The 20,640-nt window shown below is 30.0% G+C and overlaps 2 protein-coding genes across 2 annotated transcripts; both read left to right on the top strand.

Moving 5' to 3' along the window:
• Positions 1-3,171: 3,171 nt before the first annotated feature.
• LOC115704163 (uncharacterized) lies at positions 3,172-8,363 on the top strand. The gene is made up of 3 exons (XM_030631399.2): positions 3,172-3,855; positions 3,999-4,128; positions 6,705-8,363. The coding sequence occupies exons 1-3, from the start codon at positions 3,723-3,725 to the stop codon at positions 7,999-8,001; spliced, it is 1,560 nt and encodes a 519-aa protein (XP_030487259.1). The 5' UTR covers positions 3,172-3,722; the 3' UTR covers positions 8,002-8,363.
• Positions 8,364-15,114: 6,751 nt separating this feature from the next.
• Positions 15,115-18,276, top strand: LOC133033182 (dnaJ protein ERDJ3B-like). The gene is made up of 10 exons (XM_061107809.1): positions 15,115-15,415; positions 15,516-15,664; positions 15,758-15,893; positions 16,129-16,243; positions 16,384-16,500; positions 16,698-16,784; positions 17,303-17,362; positions 17,458-17,535; positions 17,746-17,817; positions 17,926-18,276. Exons 1-10 carry the CDS (start codon positions 15,342-15,344, stop codon positions 18,082-18,084), a joined length of 1,047 nt encoding a protein of 348 aa, XP_060963792.1. The 5' UTR covers positions 15,115-15,341; the 3' UTR covers positions 18,085-18,276.
• The last annotated feature ends 2,364 nt before the right edge of the window (positions 18,277-20,640 follow it).

The raw sequence follows: 20,640 nt of genomic DNA, 5'->3' as shown, positions 1-20,640 counted from the left end.
CTAGTTTTTCATTCAAGGATCTTGGTGATGTCCACTATTTCCTTCGAGTGGAAATTCATCGCAACTCAGTGGGCCCGTACTTATGTCAAATAAAGTATATCACATATTTGCTTGTCAAATTCAATATGAAGGGTGTTAACCAAGTTCTAGTCCCACAAGTTCAGTTCAAAAGCTTGCATTAACTGAAGGAGCACAACTGGAAGATGTTCATTTGTATCGAATTGCTCTTAGGGCTCTCCAATATCTCACACTTACTAGACTTGAAGTTTCTTTCATCATCAACAAACTTAACCAATTCATTCATGCACCTACCATTGCTCATTAAGATGCCACAAAGAAACTCCTCAGATATTTAGAGACACTATATTTGAATGTCTCCTCCTCAAAATAGCTCTCACAATGGAGTTATATGGCTACTCATATGCGAATTGGGCCAGTTGTCCCAATGATAGAAAATCTACTGGTTGATATATCATTTTCTTAGGAGGAAATTTACTGTTTTGGTCTGCCAAGAAATAATATCTTGTGGCTCGATTGAGCATAGAAAGTGAATTTTGCCCTTAGCTAATGCTGCCTCAAAAATCAAGTGGATTTGCTCTTTATTATATGAACTTCAAGTCTCCCCTCATGGCACTCCTATTCTTTGGATGGATAACCAAAGTGTTGTAGTTCTTGCTGCAAATCTAGTCTTTCACGTTTGCTGCAAGCATATTAAAATTAACATGCACTTTGTTCGGGACCAAATCCTTGCACATCAACTTTATGTTCGATATGTACCATCCGTTTGATCAAGTAGTTGATGCTCTTACCAAAACTCTCCTTGTTGATTAGTTTCACTACTTAAAGTCAAAACTCAAAGTTGTTATACAACTCATAACTAATTGTGATATGTTAGTTTTTCAGTTGTTAGTTAAAATAGCTAGGCCCTTCTCTGCTTTGGTTGAATAAGTTATTAGTGTTTTTAGTTTGTTAATTTTATGTTACAAAAACTCTTCTTTACTTTGTGTATTCAGTCTACACATAAATAAAGGATTTTAATCTCAGTTTGTGAGGTTAAGCTTTTATTGCCATCATTGTTTCTTTTTAAGATTATATGATTAAGAGCTTAGAATTCTACATAGATCATGAAAAAATAATAAATTAAAAAACTCTCCTTCATACTAAAACAGATAGGGTATCAATCAAAACACCTTATTTGAAGAGTTTTAATAGATTTTTCGTACGTTATATATACCACAAAATTATTATAAAATAATTATAGATTGGGGGTGCCGCGTAAAAGCACCTAAAGCACTACCCATTTGACTCATCTGATTTAATCTGCATTATTTCATATTTTAGATCCAATCCAATCCGCATAATAACTCAAATCCAATCCAATCAAATTTGTAAAATTGCGAATTGAATTGGTTACTTTTAAATACTGAATTATTTAATATTTAGTTTAAAAAAAATTATCACATAACTAACAACAAAATAAAATAAATCATTATTGATGCATGTCTTCAATAAAAAATTAAAAAAATAAATAAAAAATAAATAACAAATTCAAAGCAAGAAAAAAAATATATGTATAAAAAATATTTAATTTAATTTTAAAATTTATTTTTCTTATAAATAATAATGAAACATACATTTGATCTACTATGTTTTTAAATATATTAGTTTTTTAAAATTATTTTACAATAAAATATTATTTTTATATATAATATTTTAAAATATGTATAAATATGTGTGGATTGAATTTTATGGATTACTTTTACATGTCAATCAACATTTAATTTATAAGTGCGAATTTTAAATTTTCCAATCCAATCTATATATATTATGAACACCTCTAAATTGTGAATTTTTTTTTCTACATAATAATGTTCACTCTATTCAAATAATAATAACAATAATAATAATAATTATAATAATGTTCGTTGAAAACTAGAAATCAAAGATAGGAATCTCAGGATTCTCTTCTATTGGCATCATGGCTAGCTAGCAACTCGAGCAGTCCTTACCAAACTATCAATCTAGCACTCCTTAGCCCTTATCAAACTATCAGCAACTAATATAAATTAATTAACTGAACGATTAATGAAAATAAAACTACAAACTTCAAACAAAAATGGCACCTTTGAAAATTTTAATGATAAGAGTTTATACCATTTTGATCTAATATATTTTGACGAATAATTAGTTTGGATCCTATATTTTTAATAATTTAATTTCTTTTTGATCCTGTATTTTTCTAAAAAATTACAATTAAGATCCTAATAATGTCAAAATATTTTTCAATATGACTAAATTACCCTTAATTATTGTAAGAGTTATACCATATTAGATCTTATATATTTTAGTATAATATCATTTTCTTTTTAAAAATTTAATTAAGAATAATAACAAGAATCTTATATTTTCTCTTGTTCATTTTGTTGCCTAACTACACAATAAAGAAATTACAACGTGAAAAATACTAGTAAAATTTTACAGTCAGGGAAGGAGCTACATATATAGAAGCCTAGAAGGGGTGAGGGGACCTCTCTCCCCACACTTTGGAAAAAAAAAATATCGATGTAGTGTTTTTTTTAAATTTTGTCAAAAAAAAAAAAAAAATAGGCATGATGATCTCTCTCTCTTTTAATTATTTGACACCTTAACAAAAACTATTTTTGTCTCTGCTTTGTTTACGCTCATCATTTTCTGAAAATAAATTGTATATATATACATGCAGGGAACATATTTTTGTCCCATTTGGTTATGTATATTAATAATTAATTGAGTTTCTTTTTTTTTTTTAAAAATTAATATGGAGAATTATTTCATATATTATTTTTTTTGAACTTTTTTTTTAAATTTACGGTTTGGGTTTCTAAAGTGGTTGCAGAGCTAGTTACAATAGGGAGTTTTATACGATTTTTTGTTGCAATTTAGGTTGCAGCGCTAGTTGCAATAAGGATTTCTATGTAAAATTTCACAAAAATGCAAAGAAAATTATTTTGAAGTGTAAAAATGAAAAAACTCCAATTAATATTTAGTTGAATTATTCTCTATAAATAATAAAAAAAAAATGAGTAACTCGATGGATTTAAAAATTTGAAAAAAAAAAAATTAAAAAAATGATGATATCACTTACCTATATGGCTATATATACATCAAATAAATATAATACGATATTGTTGGACATGTGCTAGCAATCTCTAAGTTATGTATTCTATTAACATTTAATTGTATTAAAATAAGGTGTGGAATATCACATACATATGTATATATAGGAGAGAAAATTCAACGAGCAAGGTGTTCCTTTGGCATTTGGTGGAGATATATATTGAGCTTGATAAGGTACATATTTATTAGTATAGGGAACCAAAAAGGTCATGACAGCTTGACAATACGAGAGAGAGAGAGAGAGTTGTGTTTGTAAGAGGGGCAATGAACGTGGGAGATTGATGCCCCGTCAGAAGCGTCTCGACGGTCATTAAGCCACGCCAGCTTAGTTCTGGGCTAGCCCTCGTGGCCAAATTTTTAGCCACAAAAACTAATTTCTCTATCATCACTACTTACTTGGACCCCACTCTACTTCTACTTCTACTACTTACTCTCTACTCTTCCCACTCTTGATCTCTCTCTAGCTCTTCCTAGCTATGTTATATATAACATCGCGCCCCGTTACTTTTTGTTTGCCTTTAATATTTTAAAATATATTGAGAGAGAGAGAAAGAGTGAGAGATCAGATGGGTAGGGCTCCTTGCTGTGAGAAAATTGGATTGAAGAAAGGGAGGTGGACTTCAGAAGAGGATGAGATCTTGACCAAGTATATACAGTCTAATGGAGAAGGGTCTTGGAGATCATTACCCAAAAATGCAGGTACATATGTATGTACATACAAATTATTATAATCTTCTATTGCATTGCATGGCATTGCCGATGTTCCTGTATATATATATATATATTTAAGATTACCTTGTTAATTATAAATTTGTAACTTTTTATACTATGATATAATGTAGGATTACTGAGGTGTGGGAAGAGTTGTAGATTGAGATGGATAAACTACTTGAGAGCTGACTTGAAGAGAGGTAACATCTCTTCTGAGGAAGAAGATATCATCATCAACCTGCATTCTACATTAGGCAACAGGTTAGTTAATGTAATTATTATTATTTATTATTGTATATATATATTAAAATTCTATATCTTCTTAATTAGTTTAATCTTGTTACATGCACGCATAAATTAAACATAAAATTGTCAAATATATGTGATAAGTCAAGTAGCTATAGGACATATTTTAAATAAATACAATTTGTTAAAAAAAATTGTCACATAAATATGTCACTACAACAAAATTTGCGACTAAAAATAAAAAAGTTGTGACTAATTGTAAAATATAATTCATATGTTGTGATTAAAAAATTCGTGGCTAAATATATTAGTCACAAAAATTACAATTTATTGTGATTAAATTTGTTTTTAGTCACAATACTTATTATGACTAACTAAATTAGTAATAACTTAAATTTAAATATTATTCTTTAATCACAAGAAACTTTTTATACATATTTAATCACAAAAAATTTATTTTATTACTAAAAATATTTTTTTATAGTGTGTGTTAAATTTATGTATTGTAAGTGCACGTATTATCACTTTCTACAAATTAAAAATTCTATCGACAATTAATTTTAGTTTGTCTCTGAATATAATTTTTTTTATAAAAAAATTGGGGTCATTAAAACTTCTTGAGTAAATTCTGTAGAAAAAACCTCAAAAGAAAATAAAATAAATGTAATGGTAAAAAATATAACGTATTTTTTTAATTGAGTACATTTGTTGTTACTAATGACACATTCATTGCTATTGATAATACATAATAATATTTGGTGTGGAAAGAATATTTAATATTTTCAATAAATAGCTTTATCTTTTCAAAAAAAAATAGCTTTATTCTTTTAAAAATATATATAAATAAATAAATATATAGCCTTATTCATAACAGGTTTCTTATTTTTTTTTTCATAATATCGATTTATATAATTGTTGTCTGTTTAGAGAAAAAGTTGACATTTTTCAAAATTGGTTTTTTTGTGCTCAATATATTTTGAGAGGCTATCTTAATATCTTTTAGTTTGAAAATAGTAACATCATTCTGTTATTTCGCATTTATTGGGTAAAACTCTTAATTTCTCGCCCCAGAGCAGTTGGAAATGTATTAAATCATCATTGATTGATTATGTTGTCACTCTCAAAATTGTCATATTTTGTCTTCTTTTGATATTTAGAATCACTAGTGATTATGATAACACACTAAATTATACACATGTTTATATAATTGAATTGTTTATTAAATAATTGAATCTTGTAATATATTCAATGTCATCTGTTCAAACAATTAGACACTCACGAATTGATTAAAAAAATTGATAGATGAACTTTACTCAATTTTAAAGTTTAAAAGGTAATTAATAATAGAAAAATGTTAAAGGGTATACATAGGGCTTTACACTTTTATGAAATATGATATGATATATAATTTAATATTAAATTTAACTTACTTTACTTTAATATTAATTATAAAAATTAGTATAACTTGCCTATACAACCCTCTTAATAAAAATATAACAACAAATTCCCTGAAAAAGAGGTAAAATAGCTCTTTACTATTTTAGTTAAAATTTTAAATAATTAGGTAAAACTGTACTTCCATTATGTGAAATGGTGAGCTAAAATAATTTATAGATATATTTTTTTTTTTTTTTTTGAAATGATTTATAGATATTCTTTTAGTTACAGGTAACTCGATGGATAGTAGTAAGGTAAAAAAATACTATAAATTATTTTATTTTTTTTAATTTTTTTAATTATTATTTTTTATTTTAATTAATAAAATATATAAAAGATATATAATATTTAAATGATAAAGAAAAAAATTTTAAAAAATTGATGTATGATGTAAAATTTTAGTAATACATGAATGGAGTAGAGAAACTAATAAAGAGTGGTCTCATGAATTGGAAAAACGGGAAAGAAAAGAAAATTATGAAAACTAATTAAAAATGAAAAAGGAAAAAACATAGTATTAATTACATCTAGAAGTACAGTACTTATTATATTTTACCTAGGGAGAACGTTAAGCCACTTGGTACTATTTTGGCCACTCGTTGAGGGTCGATCATAACGTGCCTTGTTCATATGTACAAATTTTATTTTGAATAGTTTATGAAATATATATATAAACGTAAAAATGGAATTAACGTATTAATGAGCTATAACATGTCGGCCGACAAACTTGTTAGACGAGCATTACTATTAGGAACCAGTATTGCTTAGCATCTTCTCGACATATCGCTTTGCGATTGGCTAGCGATACTCTCTAAAAACTATTATATTAAATTATATAAGATCCAATACTTAATTAGACCAATACCGATATTGACACATAAGAGGATGTTAAGCAATACTAGTGCCCTTTAACATTTCTCTTTCTTCCTTTTGTAATATAAAATTATAGCGTAATCTCCTATACATGATTTGCCAAAAAATTTTTTTATATATATTGTAATTGACCCTAGGCCTTAAAAAATTATTTTGGTTTTTGGACTACCCTATTAGGAGAAATATTTTTAGTGCATCCAAAATTTTAAAAATATGTCATACAAATGTAGAATATTATTATTATGATAAAAAATTACAAATTTATTTATTTGTAATTGTAGGTGGTCCTTGATAGCTAGTCACTTGCCAGGAAGAACAGACAACGAGATAAAGAACTATTGGAATTCTCATTTGAGCCGAAAAATTCACACATTCAGAAGATGTAATACTACTCATCATATTCATCGTGATCAAGCTCCTACTACTCTCCCAAATCTGGTGGCTATAACCAAAGTAAACCTTCCAACCCCAAAGCGAAAGGGTGGTCGAACTAGTCGTTTAGCCATGAAGAAGAACAAATCAACTAGTAATAATAAGAACAACAACAGTAATAATATCATCAAAAACGACATCGTATCATCATCATCATCAACAACAACAACATCATCAACAACTACAGCAACATCATCATTTCATAATGAGAAAGTTACTGTCAGTACTGATCATATTACTAATCTTGATGATAAGCAGAAACGACAATTATGTCGTTGTCGTTTAGAAAAAGAAGAAGAAGAAGAAGGAAGTGGTGGTTGTGGTGAGACAGTAGTAATGATGCTAGGGTCAGTATCTCCTGTTCCTGCTACTGCTACTGCTGCTGCTGCAGCTGGGGGCTCATCAAGTTGTGATGAAGACATGTTGGGTGGTCATGATCAACTGTTGTTGTTGTGTTGTTCTGAGAAAAAAACGACAGAAATTTCATCAGTGGTGAACTTTAATAATAATAATAATAAGGAAAATGGTGACGAAGTTTCAGGACCGTACGATTATCATCATCATAAAGAAGAGGAAGAAGAAGAAGAAGAAGATGAAGCATCTGCATCAGTAGCAGCTGTTGATGAAGGGATGTTGTTGTGCTTTGATGACATAATAGATAGCCACTTGCTAAATCCAAATGAGGTTTTGACTTTAAGAGAAAATAGCCTTAATGAAGGTGGGGCAGCTGATCAGATTGACAAGACTACTTGTAATAATACTACTATTACTACTAATGATGATTATAACAATAACTTGATGATGTTGAGCTGCAATAATAACGGAGATTATGTTATTAGTGATGATCATGATGATCAGTACTGGATAGACGACGTCGTTGGAGTTGACTTTTGGAGTTGGGAGAGTTCGACTACTACTGTTATTACCCAAGAACAAGAACAAGAACAAGATCAAGTTCAAGAACAGAAGAATATGTGGGATAATGAGAAAGAGAAACTGTTGTCTTTGCTATGGGATAATAGTGATCATAACAGTAGCAGTTGGGAGTTACAAGATAAAAGCAATAATAATGATAATGTTCCTAACAAATGTCAAGAGATTACCTCTGATAAAGAAAATGCTATGGTTGCATGGCTTCTATCCTGATCATTCGTGATATCATGCATCAAAATTTAGATATTAATTATGTATTAATATATGTAATAAAATGGTCTTTCCTTAATTAAAAAAATTATAAGGAGAAGATCAATTAATAGGTGAGGGTAGAAGCTTGAAGTCTTGTTCTAATAGCTTAGTTTGCGAAGGTAAATAAATAATAATAATAAAAGTAATAAAAGTTTTGTGGTCATGGATTAGCAATTTGGTCACTCACATAATATGTGTGATTTGAATGCTCAGAGACAACTAATGAGCAAATAATGTTGTATATATTTGTCTGTAAATATGATAAATGATTAATTCTGGTGTCAATAATATAATAGTGGAATTAAATATGGAGTTTTATATAATTTAATTTAATAATTTTTAATTAATTGTAATCTTAAAATAACACATTTAGAAAGTATTATGTATATGAAATTATTACATTATTTTTGTAATTTTAAAATTTTAACACAATATTTTTAAGAACCTTATACAATAAAAATATATAAAAAAAATGTGTAACAATAAAAATATAAAAATAACAAAAAAATAAGTATTGTTATAAGATTTCCTTATGAAAAATGAAATGGTAAATTGTGGTATAAATACCTAATGTTTTAGATTTTATACACTTAAATACTTTATCTTTATTTTTAAAGGCAAAAATATCTAATGTTATGATTCTTTTACATCTGTTACTACCACTTCTGTTAACTCATAAATATAGACACATGGAGAGTTCAGATGCATTACATTTATTTTTTTATTTTAAAACTTAATATTCTTAATATCAGAACTAAATGCTACTTGTTTTTGGAAAAAAAAAAAAAACTAGTTCCCATAATAATTTTCACATTGATATTGACACTTCAATTCGATAATCATGTTTTCATATACTGCATTGGTACTCAACTATGGTATTGCATCTCTCTTATTTTTTTTTTTTTTTGAAACTAGTAGAATTTAGTTTTTGATATTAGAAATATTAAATTTTAAAATAATAAATAAATGTAATGTATCTGGACCCTCCACGTGTTCATATTTATAAGTTAACGGAGGTAGTAACGGTGTAGAAAATTGTAACATTAAGTATTTTTGTCTCTAAAAATAAATAAAATATTTAAGTATATAAAATCTAAAATATTAAGTATTTATATCACAATTTAACTAAAATTAAATTTCCCATGTATATGCCAACTCTTTTAAATTACTTGTTAATGAGAAGAGTTGTGGCCCTCCCATAATGGCCATGTATATTCAATACATAATTAATGTGTGGGCACACATGTATTTAATACAGCCGTGATGTAATTAATAAATACATTTATATATGGCACAGCATAAAAAAAAGGAAGAGAAATGCTAAAGGGCACCAGTGGTGCCTAGCACTCTTCTATGTGTCAATATCGCTATTGGTCCAATTTAGTATCGGGTCCCATATAATTTAATATAATCGTTTTTAGGGAGTATCGCTAGCCAATCGCAACACGACATGTCGAGAAGGTGCTAGGCACCACTAATGCCTAATAACAATGTTCAAAAAGGAATATTATGTGTTTCAATAAAATAAAAAAATAATTAAAAAAAAAACTCTAAAACAACTTAACAAACCACATAAAAAATAACTGTAAAATAACAAAAAATAACTACAAGCAACCAAAAATAACAAAATAATGACCCAATTGCAATATGCAAAACAAAATCAACTCATCAATATACTTTTGTATTATGAAATTTTTTTACTTAGTTTTAACAACTTGATTTATCTTTTTATACTATATTATTTTTCTTTTCATAGAATTTGTTGTTACAACTTAATACTTTCAACTTTTCTTTTTCTATTTTCTTTTTTGAGTTAGTGACAGTTAAAATGATAATTAATTTTTTAAAAATTAAATAAATAATTACATTAATAATAGAAATAATAAAATTTTATGATTTTAAAATGGGATATATAATTAATAGGTGAATAATTAATATGTCAATATCTACTACTGCACATTGTGTCAATTGAAAAATAAAAAACCTTATCATTGTATTTTAATAAAAAAAATGTGTCAAAAAAAAAAAACTAAATATATGTATCTAAACTACAAAGCAACACACATGCAACTAAAAAAAATTATCAAGAAGAAACAAAAAATATATGCCATAAAAAAATACACATGAATTCAAAACAACTAAAAATTAACTTTTGAACAAAAAATATTCTAAAAAACCACTTAAAAATAACATAAAACTAACAAAATAAATGCACAAATATACAACAAAAAAATTAGGTGGAATAAACTATTAATATACACCATAATTGTTTGTATTTTTTTTAAAAAAAATAATATAAAATAAAATTTTGTAAGAGAATAAAAAAGTGTTAGAATATAAAAATGTACATTTATTATATATAAACACAAAAATTTAGTATGGAGAGAGAGAGAGAGAGAGAGAGAGAGAGAGAGAGAGAGAGAGAGAGAGAGAGAGAGAGAGAGAGAGAGAGAGAGAGAGAGAGAGAGAGAGAGAGAGAGAGAGAGAGAGAGAGAGAGAATTGGAAAAGAAAAAAAGATAAATAAAAAAAGAAGAGAAAAAAAAAGGTAAAAATAAAGAAGTCAGCTAAGAAAAAAAAAAGTTAACTTCAATTTCCAAATCATAACGAGTTGGGTTCTATGAAACTCTTCCACTACGATGTAGTATTGTGGGTTTCTGATGAGAACAAGAGTGGTACTCTCCTCTTTGTTTTAATACGAATTACACTGATTCAACAAAGAGAGTGACTTCATCATCTACACTCGTAGAAGATGATGAAATACATACTAGAATCAATTTTGAAAGTTTATCTTCTACTACAACATTTCTGAGTTATTTGGGATTTGAGGATATAGCCATATTCTATAAAATCAAAATTTTTAGAAGCAAACAAGAAATTGTTTGCTTGACTATTACATAGTGTTCGAAATTATTTTACCAGGATCTTAGATCTACTCACAAGTATGTTGATTAACACCCTAAATATGAACTTTCTAAAACGATGAAATAAACACATATAAAGTTTAGGAAACCTTACATTGGCTGCAGCGGAATATAATGACTCCTTCCATTCAGATATCTAGCCCTTGATTCCTTTCTGTAGCAGAGCATTATCAATATCTGAACCTGGATCTCTTTCTCTGAATCTTTGATACTGAAACTCCTTCTTGCTGAAAGTCTTTCTTCACGATCTTCCTCACTATGATTGAGGTATCACTTGCTGTGTGTGGGCACTACTCTTACACTAAGAATTTCGAAATCTCAATGAGGAAGAGAGAGAGATAGTGGGTTCAGCCAAAGATAGGGAGAGAGAAGGCTCAGTTTTTTCTGAATGAAAAAGTAGAAAATTTAAGTATAATTTTCCTGAAGCCTTCACTATCTATTTATAGCATTCCACTAGGGTTAGGTTTGAATTATTTGGCATTAAAATAATGAAAATATCAGTTTAAATTTCCTACAAAAGTGGTTGGCCCTATACTAGTGGATTTGGACCTCACTTTTTGCAATTTTGCAGTTTTACCTTTTCTGCATCTGATTTTCTCAAAAACTCCAATTTTCTAATTCAACCATTTAAATGCCAATTCTAACTATTTAATAACTATAAATAATTATTAAATAATATTTTCATTTATCATATTTATTAATTGAACCATACAAAGTATCATAATTAACAAATATGCCCCTAAAACTCTTTCTTTACAATTTCGCCCTTACTTAGTGAAAAATTCACAAATATACATAGTCTAATTTGAGAATTATAATTGATTAATCAAAACCAATTATATGAGTCTTACAAGCAATATTATCTCAACTAGTGCGGGGACCATGGGTCTACATAACCGAGCTTCCAATAAGTAGATCAAGAATTTAGCACTAAAATTCACTAACTTATTAATTCTTCGTTGAATCCACGCATAGAACTTAGAATTGCACTCTCAGTTATATAGAATGCTCTATATGTTCCACCATATAGACGCATCATCAGTTATCCATTGTTATAATCCTAATGTGATCAATGATCCTCTATATGAATGATCTACACTGCAAAGGGATTAGATTACCGTAACACCCTACAATGTATTTTATCCTTAAAACACTTGACCCCGTATAAATGATATTTCATCTTATGTGAAATGAGTACTCCACCATTTATGTTCGTTTGGTCAAGCTCAAAGGAGATCATCCTTTGCTTACTATTCGCCAGATAGAAGCTATAGATTCCATGTTTATGCTAGCGCTCCCACTCAATTGCACTACCGTGTTCCCAAAATGTACGTATCACCCTGACCTAAAAGTAGGCTTAACTAACAAAATAAAGAACACAAATAGCCTTTCAAGATTGAGCCTAATCATATCAGGATTAAGAACATTTGATCTAGGATCAACTAGGCGATATTGAATTGAATAGATATTACGGTAAGTTTAATAAATCTAAGTCAAAGTTCAATATCGGTCCCTTCCGATGCATACTCCATGCATCCAACCTGAGCTTTACTTTAACTAATGCTCTGGAAAGAACATAGCACTTCCCCAAATGCAAGTAAACTCTGTTGTAGATTATCATATTAGTAAAACCCTATATCTGATAAATCTAGGAAACTTTATTCACATAGTCATGTTTACTTTCTAATGTGTTGATAGCACAATAAACAGGATCAAGTATGTGAAAAGGGTTTCAGACGAATTCATACATTATGTACATATAATCATGAAATAAATCATGTGAACCATGCAACTTTAAATGTTATTTCTGATCTATATTAATAAGTAAATCTGATTATATTGAAATAAGTTTTATTTAGGGCATAAAACCCAACACATAGTGCATCTCAAATCTAATTAGAATAGCTAATAGGCATGCAAATCATAGTTTTATGTTCTTAGCTTTCATTCCATATTTCTAAGGACATGAGTAAGTCACCCTTAGATTTTGTTAATGACATAAACTAATAGAATTAAAATTGTTTAAACATTCTAAAAGTGTTTAGGGAATAGACTATGGGATGATATTGAAAATATCATTTGATCTCTCTAAGGCATAATCAAGACTCTGGAAATGGAGTAACTAATCATTAACCCTACCATAAATATGCAATACTAACGTTTACCAGGGGTATAATGTACATAATTGTCAATCTAAAAAAAGTTTCCTGATGACGTGGGCATTAATATTTGACATGTGGCAAAAAAGATAGCATTTCAAAGTTGAGTAGTCTCGAGTCATAGTAGTCGACCTGGGAGGGATCCCTAGCCCTGTGCCTAGGTTGACTCTAGGAACTCTAGAATGTGTGTTCAGATCCCCCTAAGTTGTTTCTAACTCACCATCTTTTAGTATTTTGTACCATAAAGACATGAAGCATCGAATTCCAGGCATTAGGAGCTAAAAACACGCAAAATATAACCTCAGAAATCAACATGGGCGCCTAGGGTTTCACCCAGCGCCTAGGTTGGCAACCTAACTAGGGTTTCAATTTCTGAGACCATCTTAAATGGGTCAAACTTTGCATTCGGTCATGAACTAAACATACCACGAAATATTTGAGGCATTAGAATATGATTTGCAGAACTTTCATTTTTGAGCACCTGAAACACCTTGTGCTTGGGCCCTTAGCGCCCAGGTTTACAATTTTCCAACCTGGGCAACTTTCAAGCATCAAACCTGAAATCCGACGCATGAATCTTCTTCATCTTCCTCAAAAAAGGGGAAATAAATGTTTTCAAGGAAGAAACAGACCAACTTGGGGGGCCAAAATAAGGGACAATGCAAATGTTAACCTGGGCCAATTTCGAGGAGTTTTTTCAAAAATTCTTCCAGACATATTCTCCTTTTTAATCAAAGATTAATATTCAAATATTTCTAGGGAACAAACAGAACTTCCAAGAGGCCTGAAACTGGACCCAGCGCCTAGGTTGACATATTGTCAACTTGAGTTGTTCCCAATCAGTTTTTCCCTAAAGTGTTATGGGAATTTTTTCCATCATCATTAATGATGAAGATACATGTAAACTCGGGAGAAAACCACAATTGCATGGGCCTAAAAACTAAGCCCAACACCCAGGTTAATAATCAACCCGGTGCCCTAGTTTTGATCACTCAAATGTAAATTCTCCTCCGAGTATTGTCTCCAAAATGGTCAAAAATAGGGTAGGAGACCTCATCGTGAAGTTCAAGAACCTTTTAAGTGTCAAAACAACATACCAAAAGCTCCAAAAAGAACACCCAACACCAGGTTAACATATGGCCTGGTGCGCTGGGTTTAGCTTTGTTCCATTTTGATTCTGTATCGATGGTTCGTTAAGTTTTTCATAATAATTGAAAGCTATGAAGTTAGAAGAGTCAAATTCACAACTTCATATTTTTACTTTTCTAGCAAAGTGACTGTACTCGAAAACTGGGTAGTTCCGAGGCTCTCATTTGCGTAAAACATATATCTCTGAGAACTGGTGACCAGCTTCACCAAAACACAGAATTAGGCTAAGTATTATTTATTATTTAGATAACCTTATAATATTATTTATTTATGCCATAAAAAATAAACTCTTAAAATTTTCCCTTATATTGTATAATTTAGAGGAAATTGCACTCTATACCCTTTTTATATTGTCCTTTTTTATTTTTACCCTCTTTTTTAAAGTCTATCATGTTTACCTCTTTTTTTAAACATTGTACTAATTTTTCTCCTGTTACTTTAAGATACTCTCCATGTGACTTTCTTATATCAGGGTATTTTGGGTACAATAAATATAAAAAGAGGTATGTTTCAATTAAATATAAAATTAAAGGTAAATTTGATCAATTGATTAATAAAAGTTGTATTTTTCAACTTACACCTTCGAAAAGGGTATGTTGGGCCAATACTACTACGAAGTTACAGGCCCAAGAGTCGAAGAAGAGAGAAGAGTAAACCTCGCGGTCTAGAGTTGACTCACATCCCCACAGCTCGTTCGTCTTCGCATCTTGGGCCACATACCAAAGGAAACAGAATAAAAAGCGCATGTGTACGTGGCAATCTTTAATTGGACGAAGCAACCGTAGTCTCCCTGTGATTGGCCAGTGTATACAAAAACCACGTTGCATATCGTAGTCACGAAACAAAGTCCGTCAGTTTCCACTTCGGACCCCATTTTTATAACTGAACAAACTTTCACGCCCAGCTCCCCCGGAGAAAGGAAGGAAGTAAGGAAAGGAAAGTGCTTTTGATTTTCCTAGAAAACATTTTCTAGGTAACCAAACAAACATAACAAAGATCAACTTTATTACTCTTCTCAGACAGATCCTCTTCCATTTTAACATTTTTCGGATCTGAGCTCGCACGTCTTCGATGATGGCGCGTCGAAGCTCGAAGCTACTTTTCTTATTCTGCGCTCTCTGCTACGTTCTCGCCGTCATTGCCGGGTTCGCTTTCTCTTATCCTAGTTTCCTTTTCTCTCTTTTGAACTTTTATGCGCAGATTGAATTATACTGATACGTGTTAGTTATGCGTTTATTGCTGTAGAAAGAGTTATTATGATATACTTCAAGTGCCGAAGGGGGCATCAGACGATCAGATCAAGAGAGCTTATAGGAAGCTTGCGTTGAAGTACCATCCTGATAAGAATCCGGGCAACGAAGAGGCTAACAAGCGATTCGCTGAGATTAACAATGGTAATTTTGTTGTTTAATTGTGGAATTGTTTTGTAGATTTGTGATCGTTTAGGGTTAATTAATGTAGATTGTTTTTGGTTTTTGATTGGTTAGCATACGAGGTTTTGAGTGATAGCGAGAAGAGGGGTATATATGATAGGTATGGAGAAGAGGGTCTAAAACAACATGCTGCTAGTGGAGGAGGAAGAGGTGGAGGAATGGGTGTGAACATCAATGACATATTTTCCAAGTAAGTTTCTTTTCTTTGGGGCTTGAATGTTTATTACATGGAAATTATTTAAGTGGGAAGTAATAAAGTATACCATTAGCAATTGGAAGTAGGAGTTGTTTTTGTTTGTTTTGTTGTTAATGCACTAAACTCAATTGCTCAGTTAGTTTCCTGAGCTGCTTCCCTTAGATATTGTAATGTCTCCACTTTGCCATCTTTGTATCTTATGGTTTTGTGGTGTGGATATTTTTTCTAGTTTCTTTGGTGGAGGCGGCGGTGGTGAAGAGGAAGATAGAGTTGTGAAAGGTGATGATGTGATTGTAGATTTGGAAGCTACACTAGAAGATTTATACATGGGAGGATCACTGAAGGTGAGAAGCGAATGTAATTAAGAGATTTGTGATTTTACCTGCTTAGTAATTAGTATGCTATTGCCTTGCTATATTTCCACTTTGTCATGTGTTGTGTCTTCATCATTTATGTGAGGCTAAGTCATTGAGTTGAATGTTAGGTTTGGAGGGAGAAGAATGTGATAAAGCCGGCACCTGGAAAGAGACGTTGTAACTGTAGAAATGAAGTCTACCACAGGCAAATTGGTCCGGGAATGTTCCAGCAGATGACAGAACAGGTATGCATAATTATTTAGAAAAGTATAGTTAGAACTTGGTGAAATTTATGCTGTTTTGTTTTAGATGTCCAATAGATCCTATTCTAGAAGAAAGCTTTTATCCATCAGTAAAACTTGAACTTTCTATGAGTTGTTTTATTCTATTGCAATACTTCATCAGCTAATGTATTGCAATTCTCTATAATGTCCACTTTCAGGTCTGCGAGCAATGCCAAAATGTCAAATTTGAGCGAGAAGGATATTTCGTTACTGTTGATATTGAAAAAGGGATGCAAGATGGTCAAGTAAGCCTTCAAACTTCATTTTGCAATTTGTGCTGGATACTTCGCTTTCTTTGCATTTATTATCTATCATCAATGTATGGCATGTTACCTTGTTAGAGTAGTTCACCCTTTTTTCTCATTTATCTGTCTTCTGTACTCGTCATAGTACTTTAACTCCAAAACATATTCTCACTAGGAAATTGTTGTGTTTTGTTCCCTTTTTTCATGTAAAACTGTATATGAATAGAGTAATGTATACACATAAAATTACACCTAAAAGTTACACACTAATGTGGCATAATTTCTGACCATTTTAAATATAGTATAGTGCTACTTTGAAAAAATACTAGTGTCTGTAATTCTGTGTCCGTCATATAAGATCAATACTTTGTGAAAATTAGAGCATTAAAAACAGACTATTGTGTAGTGTGTAAAAGGTTTCTTTTATGTGGTGAACATTCACACCCAGTATTTTCTTGAGTTAATTCACTGACCTAAAGTGAATAATAAAGAAATAACGGGTGATATGCTTTCCCCAGGAGGTACTCTTCTATGAAGATGGTGAGCCTATAATAGATGGAGAAGCTGGAGATCTAAAGGTTGGTTCATTTGATGGTAGCTCTACTTTTGTGATGCTAGAGTGTTATAAGCTTTTAGTTTGTACTGACAGTAAAACACCTCATTTTTATGGCAGTTCCGCATCCACACTGCGAAACATGACCGCTTCAAAAGAGTGGGCAACGACTTACACGCAACTGTCACTATAACACTGGTAATTAGAACATTAATGCTACCTTCGTGCTGGTTAATATTAATAAGTTTTGTGATGAATCTAAGACCGAAGTACTGTCTCTTGGCAATTTGTTTCTTTTGGCTGTTTGGATTTATAAGTAGCCAACAATGATCTTTTGTTATTACTTGTGTATCAGTTAGCCTTGTTTTTCAACGAAGAGTTCATTTTTAAACCCTTTTTTTTTTCCAGGTTCAAGCACTCGTTGGTTTTGAAAAGACCCTTAAACACCTCGACGACCATTTGGTGAATATCAGCTCAAAGGTAAACAAAAATTCAAATTTTCTTACCTGCTAGAGGCCTCTTTTTTGGCTTTTTTCCCCACCCTCTTAAATTAAGATAACACATTTTTCCTACATGACTACTTTTCAGGGAATTACAAAACCAAAAGAGGTGAAGAAGTTTAAAGGGGAAGGTATGCCTCTACATTTTAGCACAAAGAAAGGAGATCTCTTTGTCACATTTGAGGTTTTATTCCCCACTTCTCTAACGGAGGACCAAAAGACTAAGATCAAGGAAATTTTCGGTTAGGTCATATAGTTTAACTTTTTCACTTTTTTTCTTTCTTATGGGTTAACATTTCCCATTGTAATATGAGGTTCGCATTACATAAATTTTATGGAGGTCAGAGGCTTTTCTCCCATTTTTTGTTGATGAGGAAGAAATAGTGGTATTAATTAATATATGAAGAAAAAGAAATGATAATTGTTTTGTTCTGTAATACTTTCAATACCTTTCTTCTGGCTTTCTCTTACTTGTTTAGGCATATGGTTCCTTCTCTTGCTTTTTCTTCTTGAGAATCAAGAAAGAACCCACGCTTGGAATTGACCATAATTAATCAAATACTACTTGTTTGGATCAAAAGTTACTTATTGTGCCTATAATTTTTTATTTCCTTTCCTCGTTCAATTCAATCAAATCCCCAAATGCCTCTAAACATGATTACCTTTCTCTTACACTTTCATTTCAATTTTCATGTGTGTTTGCTTAGGATATTTTATATTTACAGTTTTTGGACACTTTTTATTACATAATATACAAATGGCTAATTAGGATTTTTGCCCCCTGAACTTTGACATGTACCAAATTATGTCCTTTAAACTTTTAAGATCGTTGAAAATGCTTCCTGAACTATTTAGATTGTTGGATTTAAGGATTTTTTTTTTCAATTTTAGTAAAAAAATCTAACATGGATGAAAGTCCAGAGGCCATGATTTAGTACATGTCAAAGTTCGAGGGACATGATTTGGTAGATATCAAGTCTGAGGAGCATAATTTAATATATAAACAATCACTGAAGTAGTAAAATTGAATGAAATTAGACAAAAATTCTTAAATTTAACAATCTCAATAGTTCAGGGGCATTTTTAACGACCTTAAAAGTTTAGGGGCATGATTTGGTACATGTCAAAGTTGGGGCAAAAATCCTAATTAGCCTATACAAATTCACTATTTAACCAAATAATTATTTCACTGTAATTAATTATCTTTAATATTCCGTATTTTCTTTTTGTGTATTTGCGTGGATTTATTTTTTTTGTTCTTTTCCTAATATTTTCTTATTATGATTTTTATAAAGGTTGTTCATATTTTTTGGTAAGAATTTTTGCCCGTTAAACTCTCAATTATCATTTTACTTTTACTTAATTTTTTAAATTCAAATTTTGGTGGTGAAATTTATCAAACTACTGAATCCTTAATAAATTCAAAATGTCATTTATTTACCACAATTAACAGCTAATGTGATTGTTTATGTATACATTTTTATCCACGTGATATATTTATATTGGTACATTTAATATAATTATTTCAAAATTTATTTTAAAACTGAAAAAGTTATAAAATTTAATAAAATAAATAACAAAATTAAAAAAAAAAAATTGTTGACGATGACCACCATCGTACACCGCCACTGTATACTACGACCACTTCCACCATCACCATTGCCACCTCCACCATCACTATTGTCATCGCTCACTACTACTATAATAACTGCATAATTATACATAGAAATTGGTAGATCATTAACAGTATAATTAATTAATTAATTATGAATATATATGTGCATTATTATGGAACTAGGAAGCTAACCGCGCTTCGTGTACAGTTGTTTAATATTTTTTCTTCTAATATTAATAAATATTCTATAAAAAATAAAATAAATGTAAGTTACCAATCGTAATCTTAATAATCACTGAGTTTACTTTAGTATATATTTGTATATATATATTATCAAAGTATATACACGATTAGATTCACAATATAATCTAAAATTAAAGATTTATTATTATGCAATCCAAGTAAAGTAAGAAGAAATATTCAAACCAATAAAATGATTTGACAAAGCTCCGCATATTTTAAAATATTTCTTTTACACATTATTTAAAGATTTAAAAATGATTATAATAATATTTTCAAAATCATCTAACTAAATAATTAATTAAAAAATACTTTTGAATAAAATAACAATTCTACCTTTAAGTGGAGAGTAGTAACAATCTAGTATAATCTACTTCATTACATGATATGATTACGATTAAATTTTTTACGACAATCAAAGTGCGGTGTAGTTAAACAAAATAATTAAATATTTAAAAAACCATAATATTCGTATTGCACCTTATATAAACTATTAATATTTTATGTATAATCATAGATTAACAGAAAAATGTTTAATTAAAATTTTTCTATGATGAAGATAATCCCTCTCTTTTGATTTTTTTTTTTTTTTTATATATATATATATATATTATTAGCAATAGACAAATAACTTTTATAAGTAAGAAAATTAATAAAATAGATAAATAGGCTTGTAGCGATTTTAGGTTACTATCATTTAAAGTCGTTGCTATCACTGTATTCTTACTTGTAATGTGACTATATTTATAGGCAGTCGATTTTGTGCCTGTATATGCAAAACACGGATTGGAATCCGTTGTACGGCAGGGGGGTCCCACCGTACTTTTAAATGTTTTTTAATTTTTGAAATGTAAGTGGTAACCGGTTGTTGTAGGTGTGGTTACCGGTTGGGAGTTTATTTTTTTAATTAAAAAATAATTAGGTACGGAAAAAGTACAAAATGGTACT

Source organism: Cannabis sativa, unplaced genomic scaffold (genome assembly GCF_029168945.1).
Source record: "Cannabis sativa cultivar Pink pepper isolate KNU-18-1 unplaced genomic scaffold, ASM2916894v1 Contig3, whole genome shotgun sequence".
Taxonomy (NCBI): Eukaryota; Viridiplantae; Streptophyta; class Magnoliopsida; order Rosales; family Cannabaceae; genus Cannabis; species Cannabis sativa.
This window is presented reverse-complemented; position numbering and strand designations above follow the sequence as displayed.

Excerpts from the sequence above, each read along its gene's own strand:
- LOC115704163 (XM_030631399.2), top strand. The coding sequence starts at position 3,723 with ATGGGTAGGGCTCCTTGCTGTGAGAAAATTGGATTGAAGAAAGGGAGG. Across the intron at positions 3,856-3,998 it reads ATCATTACCCAAAAATGCAG|GATTACTGAGGTGTGGGAAG; the intron begins GTACATATGTAT and ends GATATAATGTAG. Across the intron at positions 4,129-6,704 it reads CATTCTACATTAGGCAACAG|GTGGTCCTTGATAGCTAGTC; the intron begins GTTAGTTAATGT and ends TTGTAATTGTAG.
- LOC133033182 (XM_061107809.1), top strand. The coding sequence starts at position 15,342 with ATGATGGCGCGTCGAAGCTCGAAGCTACTTTTCTTATTCTGCGCTCTC. Across the intron at positions 15,894-16,128 it reads ATCAATGACATATTTTCCAA|TTTCTTTGGTGGAGGCGGCG; the intron begins GTAAGTTTCTTT and ends TATTTTTTCTAG. Across the intron at positions 16,785-17,302 it reads AAGGGATGCAAGATGGTCAA|GAGGTACTCTTCTATGAAGA; the intron begins GTAAGCCTTCAA and ends TGCTTTCCCCAG.